Here is a 20,033-nt window from a genome sequence, read left to right on the forward strand (position 1 = left end):
TATTATAAATCCTCATAAAGCTATAATGTTTTGCATCATAAAACACCAATGTAATCCATTTTACCACCGTCATATTCTTTGTTCGCTACAGATAATTGTTTCATAAAGGATCCTATTAATGAATACGGCAAACAAACAAGCTACTTCAGTGTTTATTACGTTTTGTAATAATAAACATGTTTTATATGAACCTACTTGCAGGTAATATAAATTATTTATTAGCATAACAGCCTACTGTTATGCTAATAAATAATTTATATAATATAATAATAAAAATAGATATTTTATGTGTGAGGATGGAATAAATGACAAATATAATATTAATTAACATCTACTTCATAATATTTATAATTGATTTCTACTACATCGCATTACTCCTTGTTATTTAGATAAATATTATCTTTTTCCTTTATTCGATCTTCACACATAAAAGTTTTAGGTCTATTTTTAAATTTCTCTAACAGTTAAAAAGATATCATCTATAAAATACCTATATAAACATTCGCGTACAATTTATAAACAGTAATTTGCATTTGTGCCGATGGCTCTGATAACATTAGAAAAAAAACCGAAGTCTTCATTACTCTGCTTGATCAAGATCTGGACCTATCATTTGTTACTGACAATATGCCGGCCTACTATATCGATACCGTATTCAATTCCAAGATTATCGAACAGCTATTAATCATAGTTTTGTAATCGGTATCATTATACGATCGATAACAATCGGCTTTATAGTTGTGGCCAAGGCTTTATTTTAGCAAGTAGTAATGACAAAGTTACAATAATAAATTATTCAAAAACCGAAATAGTATATGTTGAGGTCTATCCAACTTGTATTATTGTAGTTTTTAATTTCTGAAAGAGTTAGGTGTAGACTGAAATCCTTTATAGTATACAAGTCATAGTTAATGCTCCACCCTGAAATTATTTGACATAGTCGTTAAAATTGAGTCTAAATTAATCCAAGACATCTAAAATTTAACGATAGAAAATCATTATTATATTAGATTATACGAGATCAGGTAATAATTGACGCAAGAGATACATCCTAAAAAAGGTTACCTTTAATAGAGATGTCTCTACTCTTACACGGTGAAAAAGCTAGTGTTAAAATAGACGATAATGCTTCTACAAAACAAAATAATAACAGCCATCCTGTAGTAGCATTAATGTTCTCTCAGACACCTAGCTACCGTCTCGATTAGATTAAAGACATTAGTGTATACAATATTATAATTAAAGAACTTACACGCAACGATACATAAAATTAATAAACTGAACACAAAATTTATGGGTTGGAGCGTGCTTTATGAATAAACATATCCATTGAAGTGACACTTTAAATAGGTAGCTTATTGGTATTCAAATAATGTCACTTACGTGTTTTCATCTCGAGATCTTGAGTCACTTAAAAATATTTTAATTGTCGCCTACAGTACAGCGCGTTTCTAAATTCCTATTTGTGTTGGAATTGGGAATGAATTGATTATAAAAAACCGATCTCTGTTATCTCGAATGTTGTGCAAGGCATTACTTAGAATTATTTTAACCCGAATTAGATCTTTGACTGGATTTCATATATTCGCTTAGACTTAGATATTTTACGTTATCACGATATGTTGATCATCATTTACATAAAACATAGATTGTCATAGTTTGATAACTAGTTATCTTTTCCTTTTTGACTAGAGCCTAGTATTTCCTATTATGCCACTAACACAATGATGGAAAGGAGCGGGTTAAATTTTGATCATAGAATTATGGGTTTTAAAGTTTAATGTTATTATGAGAAATAAAAACCGCAAGAGTTTTATAAGTCATAGGGTTAAGATGAGATAATAAATTAGATTTATAACAAATCTTGTGTGATTTGATTAGCGTTAGTTCTTTTAAAATTCTAAATTTATATTTACACAAAATACGTTTGGCTTTCTATCGAGTATTAAAATAGCAGGCAAATAAAATGTACTTGAACATTTTCGTTGGTTATCAAGAAAAAATGTCCAACATCCACAACAGTAACCAGATATTAGGCACTCAACTATCTGTTCCTTTACATGAGCCAGTTGCTTGGAAAGTATGACGTTACTCTTATCCACAACCATACATTCAAAATTCAACTTACACACTATGGCTACAAAGTTCAATGTAGTATTTAGACAATAACTTGAAGACCTTGCATCTAAAACAAGAAGCAAGGAACAACGTAAAAGCGGATAAGTATACAAACCAAATTATCCCAACGCTTCTCTATTAAATGCTTAATGATTTTGAACTTTATGACGTTACGGATAGAGGCAATTATTTTCTAAATCGTGAGATAACTTAAATTTTGTAAATTCGATACTATTTCATAAGAGGTCTATTGCAGCGGGCGGTCCCCACGTCCGCATTTGGTGGAATTATTAATAGTATAAATATGAACGATTAATTTCATAGAATGGGAGTATCAGACATTATTTTGATATCCTGTAGTGATTTAATAAAACAAATGTATGATATAAACATAGTTTTGGATGTTCATCGGATATGTATGTATTATAAAATTACTTCTTGATATTTTACTCGAAGTTATCCTATTACTAATATATTAGAAACTCTAGAAAAACATACAAAAATATTTATATTATACAAACAACATTCATAGGCTCATTTTTTTATTAGGTCATGTAGGACAGTTTGTCCTACATGACCTAATAAAAAAACGAACAGCAAGCTACATTAGAGAATAAATTGCAGTTGTGTCATACTACAGTGGTCGCTAGTTCGTTATGAAATAAATAAAATTTGTAATAATGTAATAAATTAAAATAAAAAAATGTAATAAATGATGTTTGTTATGAATTATGAAATAAAGAAATATCAGGAAATGTAACCCATCCATAAAATCCGGTAGCATTTTTTTGTTATGTAAAACTTGCGGCTCTTAAACTCGCTTGTATTCCGGCGTTGCTCTTTCCTTTTATACGGATTCATTCGTCTATAGTATCTTATTCTTTCCTATAAATCGTATTCAAGAGGTCATTCACTGTCTCACTAAGTTTGTAATTAAAGTTTGATATAACATCGCCGTCATGATATATTATAAAAAGTGTTCAATATGATACTGCAGATATCATTACCTCGTCCAAACATGATTGGATGGTAATTTGTTTCATTATCTTGTTATTTTTTGCCATATCATATCGCATTTGGCGGGAAAGAATTACCGCTACTTTTTGTCATCAGTTCTGCCAACTGTTTACTTTTTTTTAGTAGATACAAAAATCTTAACTATTTGATATATTAAACTATCTTATATATTTTTTTTCGTAACTTTTACAGCTATTTTGAATTAAGATATGTACGTAAATATAAATTTTAGGTTATGTAATGTACTAATTAAACATCTTCACTTATACTGACTATTTATTATGAAATAATATTTTTCCAACTAACCGTTTTATTATAGAAATTAAAAAAATATATTAAAGTATTGTACACAGTACAAGAAAAATAGTACGTCAAAACTAATCAATGTCTATAGATGGGTGTAAAAACATAACACATCTAAATTTTTTTATTGTTTTTTTAGATAGCCTAAGACCATAAGGCCATTCAGCTTTAACTTCAACACAAAAGTAAAATTATTATAAAATATGTGTATATATTTTATCATAATTTTAGATTCACAAGAAATAATAACCGCAAAATAAAAAGAAGTTACTATCCAGTTTTAAATCTGTCGCCGCTATCGCATGCGTGCACCCAAGATGGCGTCCGATATCGAATTACAAGGAATCGTGTTATAATCGATGTAATACTCTGTTTCCAACCATATGTTCTCGAAGTAGGGTACAATTTTGATCGTCACGTCGTATTTTTTAGAAGAATAATCCCAAGATCCGTTCCAGCTTTCATTCTGTCAGGATACCGGCGTAATTGGACCGCGCCGAAATTTTGACGACCGTATAATATTTGACAATATTTTATTTATTACCAATACGGTAATAATAAGATTCGATGCATTTTTTATTTTTTTTTTCAGATAATATACAACTTTCTTTCCGGACTTACGGATGGTGTTGTGTGAATTGTCTTGAGATATTATTATTAGTAGTGTACCTACACTGTTATATTTCTGTCAATACTTGAGACCCTTCCATTAGTTTACGTCTTCGCTAACATACATTTAAGTTCAGTGTAAAGTTAGTCCACGTCACGTCCCTTTGTCGAATGTACGCGTTACTAATAAGCTATATAGCACACTCTCAGTAAACTTAGTAATATACAATAAATAGTACAATTATTTCACCGGTATACTCACTACCTATATAACACTATAGACAACATATTATGTAGCGACACCTCATCACATCATTGTAAATGATGGGATGAGGCGTGAAACCACTGCGCTACATTTGTATTAATATTATTAAGTCTAAAAGCGACTATCCGGATATCCGGATATAACTTCCTGGCCGGATCAAGCATAGTGTGTGGGTCATGGAAATTTAGCATATTTTCTTGGACTCGTGGAATATCGCTAATTTTTAAAACTGTACTCACCTCAGGGCGCACTCGTCGACGTCGCTCTCACATCGTGTACCCGTAAATGTGGGTGGACACGCACACGTGTACGCGTTTAGTGCATCCACACACGTGGCGCCATTCTGACACAGGTTTCCGGGACAGTCGTCGATGTCAATCTCGCAATTCTGACCTCGATATCCTGGGGAAAAATAGCAATATTTAGTAAACCGCAAACAAATCAAATAGCGGAATTAATGCTAGCATTTCCACGGACGGATTACAATATGGTGTTTTAACAAAAGCATATTAAGAACTTTTTATGCGACTAAAATGGTAAATATTTTTTTTGTAATTAATGATAATAGAATAGTGTATTCGCCTGAGTAAGCGGTGTACGCTGGCAGGCACCAGTAGAAGATGAGTCAGACAGTCGTGGCAAATGCCCAAGAAATGTTACATGATAGTTTCCAGAGGGAACCGAAAGGAGGTCAACTTGAGATAGCAATGGGATTATTAATCCACACTACAAAATCTCCATCCCCCTGGCAATCAGATTGACTCAACATCCGATGCCACCATACATCTTATTCTACATCAGGGACCGTAACCTATTACTCTTAATGTTAGAATTGGGTGAAACCTGTCTCACAAAGTCGACTTGACTGTCTCTATGTCTGTGACGTTGTCGAATGCGTACAGTTCATGTTTTTCAGTTCATCAGTCCAATCCACAAGTTACGGTTACCGTTTTACCATCACATGAGTGCTATGCTTATTTGCCACCGTCTATACTAATAATATAAAGCTGAAGAGTTTGTTTGTTTGTTAGCTTGAACGCACTCATCTCAGGAACTACTTGTTCGAATTGTAAAAATATTGATCTTGGACAGTCCATTTGTCGAGGGAGATTTTAAGCTATAGAACATTACGATACCACCAATAAAAATGAAGCAGGAGTGAGAAATGTTGCAAAAACGGGGATAATTAATATTTGAGAGCTTCCGTAGCGTGCGCAGCGCGAACCAATCGCGGGCACATCTAGTTATGATATAAAAAAGATGACATGTTCTGTGACATATAAAAAATTTAAACCCGTCTGTCTATCAAGACGCCATCTGTTTATAATGTTTTTATGTTTCTGCTAACTTAATAAAAATGTTCACACCGAATCGTACATCATATGTTTAATAAAAGATCTTGATACTACTTTGAGTGACGTCTTAATATGAACGGATCTGAAGGACAATCAAAAGGAGAGAGATTTTAATTAGACGGTATTTTTGTGTGTAAGAATTGCAAAAAGAGGTTGTAAAACAATTCATAATTATGTAATTATTTTAATGGTAGCAGTGGAGACAGTAAGTTGACATATATAAATCGTGACACAGGTTATTCGGATATCTAGTACAGGTCTCCATATGTAGTTCCACCACCTCCACAAATCTGTATTTTAGGATGGAATTTTACATGCCTCAAAGCCTCTTTTTCATAAACATACTAGCTACTCACCCCGGCTTCGCACGGGTGTACATTTATTATATATATATAAACCTTCCTCTAGAATCACTCTATTTAAAATAAAACCTCTTCAAATTCCGTTGCGAAGTTTTAAATATTTAAGCATACATAGGGACAGACAGTGACAGCGACTTTGTTTTATACTATGTAATGATTACTATGTCATACTTTATAGAAAGAAAAAGTTTAAAAAGGAAGGCGCTACCTTATTTTATGTCCGTCTCACTGTATATATACAGAACTAGGCCCACTCATTAACACATATAACACTAACAGAATACAAAAGGACATCACCGAAGTACAAGACTAGTCACGTGATAAACACTAATATAATTGAGCTAAATCAACCAAAGTCTTTATTTGTATTGGCCAAATCATCTAATTAAGTGTCGAAAACATTCACACATCGGTTGGTCCATACAACGAGCCATACAAACTTCGATTAGCGGGCAAGGAATCTCATTACCACCATTAACTGCCTGTAGTTTCCCACGGACGCCACATGTGTGTTTGTTTATGAGATATAAAAATGTAACGAGCGGGGAACTAAATCTTTCGACGAGTTTTTGCCACGTTGCTACAAATATTTTGGTAACGTTCAGTTCTAAATTTAGACATATCGGTATAAAAGGCATGTTTCTAACATTAATTTTACGTTTCTATCCTTTTTAAGGAAATAACCATAAAATATTTAATCTAGAGCTAACGTAGATTTTATTATATATCTAATAAACTAAAATTAATCATACAAAGAATTGTTTTATAAGATATAAATTTAAAACGTGAATGGAGGATAGTAGTATGGATTTGTTTTTATTTTGCAACAAAATGTTATGTTTCTTTAAAAAAAATATCAATTTAGATAATTACTATCTATGGATTTGCAGTGATTAAAAGCAGTTGAATTAGAGTTTTATAAAATAATAAATTAAAAAAATATCATCGTTTTCATTATTTAAATAATAATTATAAAAAAGAAACAAATTTCAATATGCTTGCGTATTAAATAATAATAAAAATACCAAAGATGATAACCATCTCCATACGATATTGTCGTGTATTGACGTATTTGAATATACATAATTCATACAGTCAAACACTCATACCATACCATTTGAGAATCGGAATTGACATAAACTACAAAAGATTAACATATTTAAAGTGTGAGAGGCCTCACTCCCATCATTCCCATAAGTTTGCTTTGAATACACGGAAACTATTACATTACTTACTCTTTGACGCACATGTGCTTGCTATAATTTTAATCTGTCAAACATGTGTTTCCTAATTAATAATCTGTGAGGTCATCGCAGACGCCAAAATGGCGGCAAAAGAATCAAAGAGTTCGTTAATATATTTACCGCTTAATCAATATTAATAGACTGAAGAGTTCAGCAAACGATATGAGAAAACTATAAAATATAAATTTATTGAACGTTTAAACAAATTATTATTGAATAAAGCTAATCAATTTTTAATTTATGTTTTATGTGAGTTTGTTAATAAATCACTAATTTAATTGGATGTCAGTTTGCATACCTATTAGAAACTCTTTTACCTGTCTCTCACCAAGCAGCTTTGTAAGTTATGTTTCAACTTGAAGGGTATAATAATATGACAGTGAAATTTCAGGGAATGTAATTTCACATATTTTGTCCGTAGGAAAGGTAAAGTTACATAAAAATAAACATCTGAACAGCACATTCATAGAAGAAAAATGATGATTAAAACGTAACAACTGCATCCAAACAAGACGTATTACCGGGGGTGTTAATATATACTTCATTACTATTCCCACACTTAAAATTGTTGTGATGTCATTGCCACTCTATTTTAAGTGGTAACATATTTGTTTCATTAACTTAGTGTCTGATGAGAGTTTTCTGGAATAACTATTAATATTTTTCGTAACTATGAATCTAATAATTTCTATCTATGATCTAAATTAAATAAATAAATTCGAACTATAATCTCACGTATGAATTAATATATTTGTTTGTGTAAGTCTATTATAAACACTTATATGTTAAATCTACAGTCAATTCGGAGTGCTTTCGAGCTAAGAAGAACTAACAAGAAACTTAGCTCGTATTCTTTTCAAATAAGTTTGGACATGATTACAAATACACACTTTTTTTAAATTAAATTATGGAAAATATAGTGATATCACCAGCAATGTTGTATTTTGGTACCCACAAGCAGCACCCGTTCACGAGTATGACCAATGAGCCAATTCATTGTACTGAACCATATTAGAGGGAGCACGTTGACTCGGTCTATTATTCAAGAATATTATTTTTTAAATATTTGAACAGTGGAAGATATTAACTAAACCTACTAATAACGTTAATATAAATAAGTGTGTTCAATTAAATTTGACGAGACAATTATTTAAATAAAGGATATTGGCTATCTTCCTACATAAAAAGGAAACAGTCAAAGTGGTGTAAAACTGCTGGTATTTTATGAGTGAAGAATCGTAGTTACCTACGTTAAGACAAGAAAAGTCTGCTTTCTATTCCCAAGACTAATTTAACAGATATGTAACAATTCCGTGAGATACGTATCAAATTAACAGGTATTTAGCACAAATTGCGACTGAATGAATCAACGTTAAAATTACTGTACACGAAGCGTCTTTTTACGTAATTGGAAGCAAAATTGCTACCAGCCCTCCTGATAGAAAATTTTTATTTTTTTAACTATTCTAATGCTGTTGGCCGTAGCCCTTACAGCTTCACTAAACGATAAGGGGCGAGTGCAGATGATAACCCAAATCCGTTGAAGGACTTTCTGCTTGACTGCTTTTTACCAAACGATAGGAATCGAGTGCAGTTGGCACTCCAAACCCGCGGAAAGACTTAAGGTGGAGGTTGAAGGCCAATTACTGTTTAACTTATATTGTATACCTGAGGCATAAGTTACGTCTTCGTACCCAACAATTTAACTACCATAGCTCACCCTTTAATCCGAACTACTCACAAAGTAAGATATGCTGGTGGTAGAATTAGATGGCATAGTAGATACTCATGCTTTGGTGGAAGGATGGATGTGGACTGATGGCCCCGTAGCCAACATGTCAGGTTGACATCCCCGCGGATGCTCTTGTAAACCATCGTGATAAACTCCTGGTGAATTTGTCACATTGGCAATCTGACCTGACCTCATCCTAACCTTATCATCCTCCACTGGTGCTCCGCCTGCGTAAACTGTTAGCACAGTCGAGTGCACCATTCCATTATCATAAAAAAAAAACACTACAAATTATACGTTTAACAATTGCCTCTTAAGCAAAGCATTTCTCATCTTTATGATTTAACTACCGTATCGTACCTTCCAAATGGTAACAATTTCTAAAGCAAGGTGGTACTGGTGGCAGAATTATATGACATCGTAGATACTAATACAGATGACTTTATATAAAGTGTACATTTGGTAATATTTGCAGAAACAGAAGCACCGGTTACAATTCAACTTGCAACAGCACTCCATTTTGCAATAACGTAATGAAGCTAATGAAGCCGAGCCGAGATGCGGCGCCGACTGCTATATAAAAAAATGTTATGTAACACAAAGATGTCGTAATATCGCATATTCGCGGTTGTTTTAACTAAATTGCCAACAGTAATGAATGCGCAAGATGCAATGCTTATTTTTGTTACCGTCACAAAATTACAGTAATCTTCATTTATTTAGAAAATTAAGATAATAATATATCTAAGTATGTCAACTAGTTTAATTTTTATTTAGGGATTAAACTACTAGTCAAAATTTTTTCAAATTTATATACAACCACACGAGAAATTATTGATTAAAATTTGAATTAATTTACAGTAGAAAAAATTTTGTTTATAGACTTTTGCAATAGAACCTTAATAACGTTCATACTTGAATATAACTATATATGTTTGTGTCATACGGTAGAATATGTAATAATTTTCATATTAATTTTATATATTTTTAAGTGTCATAAATATTATCTTTCTGTACTCCTTTATTTATACATATAAATAAAATTAGAGTGTCTGTTTGTAATATTGAAAGATAGCTAATGTTATAGAGTAACTTACGATACTAAATTATGACATAGTTAAATTCCACGCGGACACATTTGCGCATATACTAATAGCTAGTATACTAAAATTATGAATGTCAGAATATATTACGTACGTACATATATTTATTTAAATGAATCTCAATGCGTATAAATATAAACAGAAACGTTATTTATAACTCGACTTAAGTTAGTTTAAGTGTAGCTTTCGATTTGAACTGGGCAAGTCGTGGTTGCCCGCGGCCACGGCCGACTTTCAGACCTAGAGCATGACAATAAATCAGGCAGACACGCAACCTGGGACCCATGCGATGTCATTACCATCATGTACGTACATGCCAATGGGTGCTGGCGATGATCACTGGAATGCGGGTGTATATATTAATACGTAAAGCAAAAACTTTATACCCCTTTTTACGAAAATTGCGCGGACGAAAGAATACGAAATCTCGCACAGTTATAGTATACTAGATTTTGCCCGCGGCTTCGCTCGCGTTAATTTATCCCCTTAGGGGTTGAATTTATCAAAATTCTTTCTTTATAAAATATGTGGTGCAGTAAATAGTATATAAATAAATAAATCTTCTGTTTTCTCCGTGTTATATTTACCTATCTAGTTTGTGGGGTTGTAGAGGCTTATCTCTGGAAATACTGAACAAATTTTGAAAATTCTTTCAGTGTTTGATAGCCCATTTATAAAGGAAGGTGATTTTGATGATTTTCTAATCGAATGACGTTTCCCTGATGTGGTTCCGTCTTAGTTTTTATAAGAACAGGTAACAACGACTTTGTCTATACATTTTTTAACGAATATAGCTTATATGATATAATATGGCCTCATGGTATATATGGCATACAGATACAATCTAGTAAGAAATAGACAGATACCAATACAGACAACTTTCGTATTTAAAACATTAATACTGACCCATAGATAAAACAAAAACCAAAGCCAACATTTTACTTAAAACCAAATAAATTAAAAGAGCTAGCTATGGAGTGGATCGTCTATTATTTAAATTATTACTCTGTGTACACTTAGATAATCATAAGGTACCGGTATACTATACTTGTAAACGTTGTACAGATAACATAATGGTTGCACCCAGAGGCGCTTTTGTCCTCTTATCATTTATACTTTAAAGTATATGGCGCCACATTTTATAATCTGATAAAACCATTGACAATCCAAAACCGATTTAAAAGAAGAAGGTCAAAAAGAACGCTCATATATCTTTTTTCGAACTAATCTAATGCTGTTGGCCGAAGCTGGCCTTTACAGTTTCACTGAACATAAGGGGCAATTATATTATAATTAATCCTAAAAAATTTTGATGTGGATAAAAAAAAGTTATATTTTTAACAATATAAATGGGAAAAGTTTTAAAGATATTTCGATCTTTAATTTCAAGTGTTTTTTACTGAGCACATTGCTATATAAATTCATAGTATAATTCTAGAAAGAGAGGAAGAAAATGTGTAATAACAAATAATATCTACACTCTGGTAAAATAGTATAACACTTATAATGTAAGTTTTAATGTTCAATTTATAATTAAGGAGATTGATAAACATATTGAAAAACCAAAGGACATATATTGGATTCGAAGCAGTGAAACAAATCATGAAACATAATCAGAACTTAGAAAACCCTCTAATTGCAATAACGCGTAGATAATTGTCTAATAGAATAAGCACCGAAACTTCTAGAATACAAATATGTAAGAAAAGACTAAATTCCTAGCAAACCAACTCCTACAAGACCAAATTCCTAAGGAAACAGAAATTAAAGGGTTCCAAGCAAATAAAATTGTAGAACAGCTAGTACCATACAAAAATTTATTCCAATAAAATACTGCGATGACGACATGAACACGATCTAAAAAGGATACGAGACTTATGAAAGAGCAATGCATGTTTATTTATGTATGTCCATGTATAGAAAATTGACGCATATAAAACCATATCCATCAGCAACGTCTCGGTTATTAATCGCAATATTTATTAATATGGCAATAAATAATAACATGAATATGGCAACGAGGCAGAACTCAAAAACTAACAGCCAAGTTATAAATATCTTACCGATCTGAAAGTTGCATCGTTAAAATAAAAAGAAATTAAACTAATATAATTCTGTGACAGAGTATATACGCGGTAAGAAGGAATAATTATTCCTTATTAAACAAAAAAAGGAAAGGTTAAACATAGTAAAGGAAAGGAAGGGTTAAACGTAGTAATTTAAACTTATATGCAGAAGTGGCTAAAGCTATGCTTCTGAATTTATCTTTGATGCTTGGCCTTAAAAGGAAAGAACACATTAGAAAGGATGGATGAACTATATAAGAGATAATATATAAACGTGAGCTTCAACATGACAGTTGATATGAATCAGAAGATGAAAAGATACTGAATTTTAGAATCTGAATAACATTATTACTTTATAAACACATATAGGAAATAAATGGCGAATCGAAAAAATCTAAAATATTATGCCAATGTTTAGTAATGGAATAATTCAGGTTGGGTCCAATTAATCTTTAATTTTAAGAAAGCTAGCTACAAATATGTACCTGTTTGCTACTAAAGAAGTAAGTAAATAAAATGCGTAAAAATATCCGGTATTGCTTGTAATTTCTTTAGAACACGCTTTTAGTAGGCCAATGTATAGTAACTAGGTGAAGCGATCAGAAAGCTCGGTTTCGCTTAGTAATTGCATCGATTAAAACTGCATGTGTGTAATGCAGATGATGGCAAAGGGGAAAGGAATTGTTAGTCATAACCACATTTCTTGCAATCTACCATTCAGGTTGACCTCCGCTCGTTTCCCCTGGAAACCATTCTGGTAAATTGCCATTTGCCAAGATGGCCTAACTGAACTGACTCCAAGCTCATTTTATCATTCTCCACTGGCGCCCTACCAAAATCAAACCGTTAGCACAGGAGGGTGCATCATTCCATTATCATCCATAAAAAAATACAGATGATAGTTTTACAATTTATATTAAGAAGCAAAATTAGGTACTTTAGTTTTACTTTGAAATTTGATTTTAGTCTTTTTAGAAAGAATTCTCAGCAATAGATGTAATTTCTGAATGCTTTCAATTCTTTGGATTAACAAGATGTCAATTAAGTCAGTAATTTCTATTGGTCTAAGAAATAAAAATTACTACGTCCATCAAAGTTCGTTTCCTGGTGGATAATTAAAAAAGTGCACTTACCGGTAGGGCAATCACATTCATATCTGAGCTGATCCAACGGTGTACACCTTCCATCATGTAGACAAGGAGACGGCTCGCAAGGAACATACTCCGCGTCACAATCCCTGCCCGTGTACCCAGGGTCACAGACGCACGTGTACGACCCATGGGTGTTGAAGCATCTCCCGTGGTGGCACGGCCCGGAGCCACTCGAGCATTCTACCACATCTTCAGTACATCGCGGGCCGGTAAAGCCGGGTGGGCAGGCGCAAGAGTAGCCAGCAGTCGTTGTATTGTCCGCAACACACCGTCCCCCATTGCGGCATGGTTGTGACGCGCAGTGGTCCTCGTGGGAGCATTCAGTGCCTGCATACAAGAAAATAAAAAATGAATAACCTTCTTAATTTGAAATTAAATTTGAACCTCTCTATTAATAATTTCTTATAATAGTGTATTTTTATCTTTTTTTATTTTGTCAATGAATACATATTAATAATAACTCTTCATTCATCACTGTTTTGTTCAGTGGAACAAAATGTTTATTTCTAGAATTACTTTATTTCTAGCCTTTCTGAACAGACGTATATAAGTATATGTACTTATAAGTCGTGTACATTATAGATTACTTAAATGTACCTAAATTGATTATTGGTTTTGCAATTTATATTTACTCTACAAACAAGAATTTAAATTATTTAAACTAATTAGAATCCTACCAATACATTAATATGTTAAAATCAATCGTAACGAAGGACTTATTATTATTATTATTATTTATAAAAAAAATAACGAATACCAAATAGTTTATGTTCCACACAGAATAAACATGTGTGAAATATTTAAAAAGTTTCCCATAAATTACCATAACTACGGCTCAATAAATAATATTTAAGTATCTCTTATTTCTGCGTAAAGGACCCACTTGCTATAATTTATATGAATATTCAGAAAACAAGTTTTATTTTATCAAAACATTGCACTGTATATTATTAATATGTCATAATACTTGAATATACATTATTAAAAGTTATTATATTTTAGCTATGTATGGTTTTAGAGATAAGTTTTAGGATTTTAGAAATTAGGAGAAATACTTGTAATGCAACACCTGTAGACGAGTTGGAAATACAATAAAATGTTAATAGCGCTATTAATTTAATGAAATCCGAGCGTCTTTAAGATGAAAATATGACGTAAAATCGGAAATATAAACCAGTTGATATAATTAATATATCTGGACTGTCGTTTGACAACGTTTAATCTGTTGAACTATAAATTTATGATAATTAAATTGTTAATGATTTTACTTAAAGAAATTTCTTCTTCGTATAATAGAACGGTCAATGTTGTAAAGTTAACAATGGTCCTGGCACGATAGATCCGTGCGAGGAATCGAACATGGGATCATCGGAAATAAGAGTTAAACCCTTTTTACGCGCTAGACCACAGAGGACGTCAGTACAAGATAGAAATAAACAAAGCCTAACTTTTAATAAAACGGCGTCCGTGGTCTTAGCATACCGCTTTACTTCCGATCGCGGGTTCTATTCCTCGCACGGTGCAAACATTTGTATTCATGAGTATGATTATTTGTATCGGTCTGGGTGTTTTCTATGTCTGAGATGTATGTATTTATAAAAGAAAAAACATTTATATCAGTTGTCTAGTACTTATAAAAGAAGCTCGCGGGACTAGATGGCGCTGTGTTAATTGTCCAGGGTTATTTATTTATTTCAAAGGACTAGTCATATAGCCTTGAATCATACCATATACAGCTAATGGTTGCAATACCACCACCAATACGCGTATGTAACAAATTCGTCATTAATTGGAATGCTTGTCTGAGTAATCGACATGCCTAAGTACTTGAATTGAGTCTGATTAGTTGAAACAAGCCCAATTGAAATCAGCTTACTGCACTGATATCACGATCTATAAACGGTATTTATTTACTTTTTAATTTTTACACAACAACTAGCTCCTAACCGCCATATAAGCATTTTTGTAATATTTTAACGACGCTATTGCTAACAATGTACCATTGTCAGGTTGACCTCCACGCGGTTCCCCTGGAAACCACCGTGATAAATTCCTCATGAATTTGTCGCGATGGGCTAACTGACCTAACCTCGTGTTCATCTTATCATTCTCCACTGGTGCCCTGCCAGCGTAAACCATCAGCACTGGCTAGTGCATCATTCCATTATCATACATTAAAAAAATATTAAGAGAATAAAGAATAATAGCTCGTCTTTGCATCGCCATGCGCTTCTCCCTACAAATAATCGAGATTAATTACTGATGAATTCGCAACGATCTGATGCTTATCGTATCACACTCCACAAGTGCCCCGTAAGCTTAAATTATTAAAGCAAGTACACCATTTCATTATATATTTTTAAAAGTCGATTTATTTAAATTATAGATTCAAAAGAGAAGAATACATAACACCTCCAAATCCTCTTGATAAACAGTTGATTTAATATATAAAGTAATAATAATAATACGCCACTAAGCGTAAAAAAACCACCAAAAGCTGTGACAATGAGACAACAATGATAATAATAATAATCTCAGGACAATTCACACAGCACCATCCAGACCGAGGTTAAGCTAGCTAAAGCTAGTGTTATGGATACTAAATAACTGATACACATACATAGATATACCTACATTTTTTCGTAAATACATATTTAATTATTTTTATATTTATTATTTATTGCTCTTTTAAAAATTGTACAATTTGGCGAGCTTAATGCCATATGGCATTCTCTACTAGCTTACCCTTAAGAACAGAAGGTAAGAACAGAAAGCGGTTGATGGGCAGTGGTGGGAAAGGACTAACTTATAATTTTACCTAACATAGGTAAATAGGTTTTTTTAAAAATACTTACAAATATACATACATAAATATAAATATATACCTACTATAATACATAATAATATATATATACACGGCACATTTATACACCAATAAAATTAAATAAAAGAGAAATTTACATACATATTATGACAACAATAGATAATTAAAAACCGTTTTATTCATTCAAGAGATAATCAAAAATTATCCGTTTGAAAACAGGCTTACTCTGTACCTGCATATTATACATAGAAAACACCCAGACCGATACCAAAAATCATGAATATAAACGTTTGTGCCGTGCGAGGAATCCAACCCGCCACCATCAGAAGTAAAGTGATGTGCTAAAACACTAAACCACCGAGGTCGTCTAAGAATATGTACTTTCAATATTGAATAAATAATATTAACGTTCACCAAACAGACATGGCACCAAATAATAAAATATCTGTAAATGTTAACGAATCACGAATCCAAATTGAAGAATTCACACAGTAATTTGTCAAATTACACACTAGTAGCGTAGCAATAAAAAACTGTTACATCTCAAATAGAACCTATGTAATCCAGGAAACTAAAATTGTCGGACTTTCTATTGGCTTTCACATGGCTTATTCTGATAATGTGACTGTGATAATGGTTAATAACACCTTGAAATTATTAATACGGCACACATTATAAGCACACGGATAAGCGCTAACAACAAATTCAAATTCAAATTCAAAATATCTTTATTCATGTAGGTCTATTACAGACTCTTATGATAAGTCAAATCTACCGTCAGTTCGGAATGATATCGAGATGAGAAGAACTGACAAGAAACTCAGCTCGTTTTTTTTTTTCAAATAATAGTGGAACATGTTTATGATAAATACAGTATTTAAAATTCAAATTTGGGAGAATAGAGTGAATAGAGAACAACATATACACATATACCATATATACAACATATATATATACTACATATATACACACATATATATACACAACATATATATACTAGCTAACCCCGCAAAAGTTGTTTTGCCATATAAATTTAAGTACTAATATCGCTATTAAAAAATAGAACCCCTATTATGATTATTATTATGATGGTAGAAGGATGAAAATTTGGGGTTTTATGTATTTTTTAATGACCATAATTCGTCATTAAAATACATAAATCCATATATTTTTTTTACTTAATTAATAAAAATTATAAAAAAATTGTATAAAAATTTAAATATAATTTTTTGGGGGGGATAACCCAAACCACTTAGGGGTATGAATAATAGATAGTAACCGATTCTCAAACCTATTGATATGTAACTACCTATAAAAATTTCATAAAAATCAGTCATGCCGTTTCGGAGTAGTAGGGTTACTAAAATTGTGATACGACAATTTTATTTATAAGATAATATATAAGATATATACATATATATACATAAATAGGTAATTCGCTGAACCAAGCAACTTTTTTCATTGCAGCTCCGCTCCAATTGGTTGAAGCGTGCTATAGTACTATTGTTTTCAACACTAAAAGAATCTTCAAAATCGGATCAGTAATACCGAAGTGTAATCCGAACATACAAACTTAAAAGCATTAGGTACCTCATTATAATATTAAAGAGATATACATATCTATTCATATAAATAATGATAAAATATATTGCATAGAAACACTACAAAGCAAGTACAATATTAAAGCTTGTAAAATATTATTGTAGAAGCTGTAAACCGGTTACTAATATTTAAATTTAAAATTGATCTTTTAAGGACCTTAAACTAAACGTGATATTGGCAGTTTGTATTCATAAAAAATCATAAAAATTTAATGCTGAACAACATTTATATAAAAGAGAAACACGCAAGTTTCATTCCTCATTCTTCTTGCGATGAGATAAAAAATATGACTATTCTAAAGTGGTTATATTAAATTTGTCTGAATAAACATTATTTCTATTAATTATAAAATATCCTGTTTCTTTAAAATCATCTACAGCAATCATATTCCTTAGCTATTTGGTTTTGTAAATTCAATTCAATTTATTTGATAGAGAAATATTGTTGAAGTAGGTGTTATATGCATATTATCGCATGTAATTATTATTTATTTTTAATGATAGTTCAAGTTTCTCTCCTAATTCTAATGTACGGACGGAGAACCTTAGTCCTCCGGAGAATGGCAACACTTAAGAAACACTACGGACTTTTTTTAACAATGCGTTTGGGCTATTACCAGGTAGACCTGCGATACTGCGACCTGCAAATATCTATTCTGCTCGCCCTTTCTTCAGACGTACAAACTCGGGCTTTACGTAATGACCTGATAACCGTGGTCTTGTTCAAATAGGCGTCAATTGCGACTTATACACATAATCATACTTCCGATGGTCAAGGGTTTGATTTGCACAGTATAAACATTTGTATTAATGTGTTGATTGTTTGTATCGGTCTGGGTGTTTTCTATGTACTTATGTAAAAAGTAGTATAAGTAAAAAGTGTATATAAGTGTTTAATATCCATAACACAAGCTCTGCTTACTTTAGGACTAGATGGAGCTGTGTGAATTGTCCAGGATTATTATCTACTATATCAATGAGTAATAACAATAAGCGCCATAAAATCTACAACATCTTTAGACAAATTTAACTACATAATTAATAATAAATTATATATATATGGATAGCGAGCTTTATCATCTATCATTGATTCTGCAGTTCCAAACACGTCATTACACACTCATCTTTCATACTTAGATTCTTCCTTTCTAATTGCTAGTCAATTTCATATCAACTGCGCTAACTAATTTAACACCGGAACACGAAAATTGAAAGCAATATTAATTACACAATCCATAGAATAAACCAGTCGGCAAAATTACAGTAGTCTTGGTCTACAAGCGGGTTATACCTACGTTTACCATCAAAATAATACGGATGACAAATTCATTTTCAACACTAGTACTTAGGTATTAAAGCCTTTTGCATTTTAACATTCGTAAGAAGCCAGAAATTGAAAGGAAGTGCGAAACTCAAGCGACTTTCCAAAATATATTGCTTCTATTTTTTCTGTTATCTGCAATATGATTTAATTCGCTGATTTATAAACTAGTTTCGCCTGAGGTATTACTTCGTAGATTACGTTATCTGTTGGCCTTATTTAAATTATATATTTTTTTATAGTTTAGATCCTATCGTTACGTTGATAGATAACATTTCACTGTAATTGAAACGTTCTCACGTGCGACGGTGTTGATCAAATCCTTGTAATATAAAAGGAAATATAATTAAGATTTTGAGTTTTGACTATTTACTATTATTATTAGATTCTATGAACCTGTTTAATATTTATGTCAAGATATAAAATTTTATACAGTGTTATTAATTTTATAAAGGATGAATCACCAGCATCTCGAAATAATTTGTGTTTCTTATTTATTTGATGATCTTAATCCATATAAATTTTATAATTCATACACTGAATATTATATATTGAATTTCAGAATTAACGTGTATATACAAACTTTCAATTGGAAATCAAATCCCTACAAAACTAGCTTGAATCTGTAACCAGATTTGCAAAATGTCAGAGGGATTATAAAAATGTGATTAAACATTTGTAATATCAATGTTGCTTTCTATCTCCTTTTTTATACTACGTTGATGGCAAACAAGCACACGGCCCATTCAATGGTAAACGCTTACAGTAGCCTATGGACTCTTGAACACAAAGCAGCGGAGGTGTCACATGCGTTTCGCTGAACCTTAAATACTAATCTATACTAATAATAATCCTATCTACTAATTAAATACATGACGCAATATTAATAGTAATATCAATAGTCAGTAACATTATTCTTTCATTGATTGGATTAAATATTTTCTCAATAAGGAAAATTAATT

At 31.8% G+C, this 20,033-nt stretch overlaps 1 protein-coding gene across 1 annotated transcript in view; it reads right to left on the reverse strand.

Moving 5' to 3' along the window:
• Positions 1 to 20,033, reverse strand: part of LOC131853476 (neurogenic locus Notch protein) — a 161,071-nt gene that overhangs the window by 35,489 nt on the left and 105,549 nt on the right. Inside the window, exons 4-5 of the mRNA XM_059204371.1 lie at positions 13,308 to 13,652; positions 4,552 to 4,714 (exon numbers count right to left, since the gene is read on the reverse strand). Of these exons, the coding sequence (XP_059060354.1) occupies positions 4,552 to 4,714; positions 13,308 to 13,652 (508 nt within the window). The remainder of the gene's footprint in view (positions 1 to 4,551; positions 4,715 to 13,307; positions 13,653 to 20,033) is intronic.

Source organism: Achroia grisella, unplaced genomic scaffold, assembly GCF_030625045.1.
Source record: "Achroia grisella isolate CSIRO2021 unplaced genomic scaffold, CSIRO_AGI_Agris_v1 utg902, whole genome shotgun sequence".
Classification (NCBI taxonomy): Eukaryota; Metazoa; Arthropoda; class Insecta; order Lepidoptera; family Pyralidae; genus Achroia; species Achroia grisella.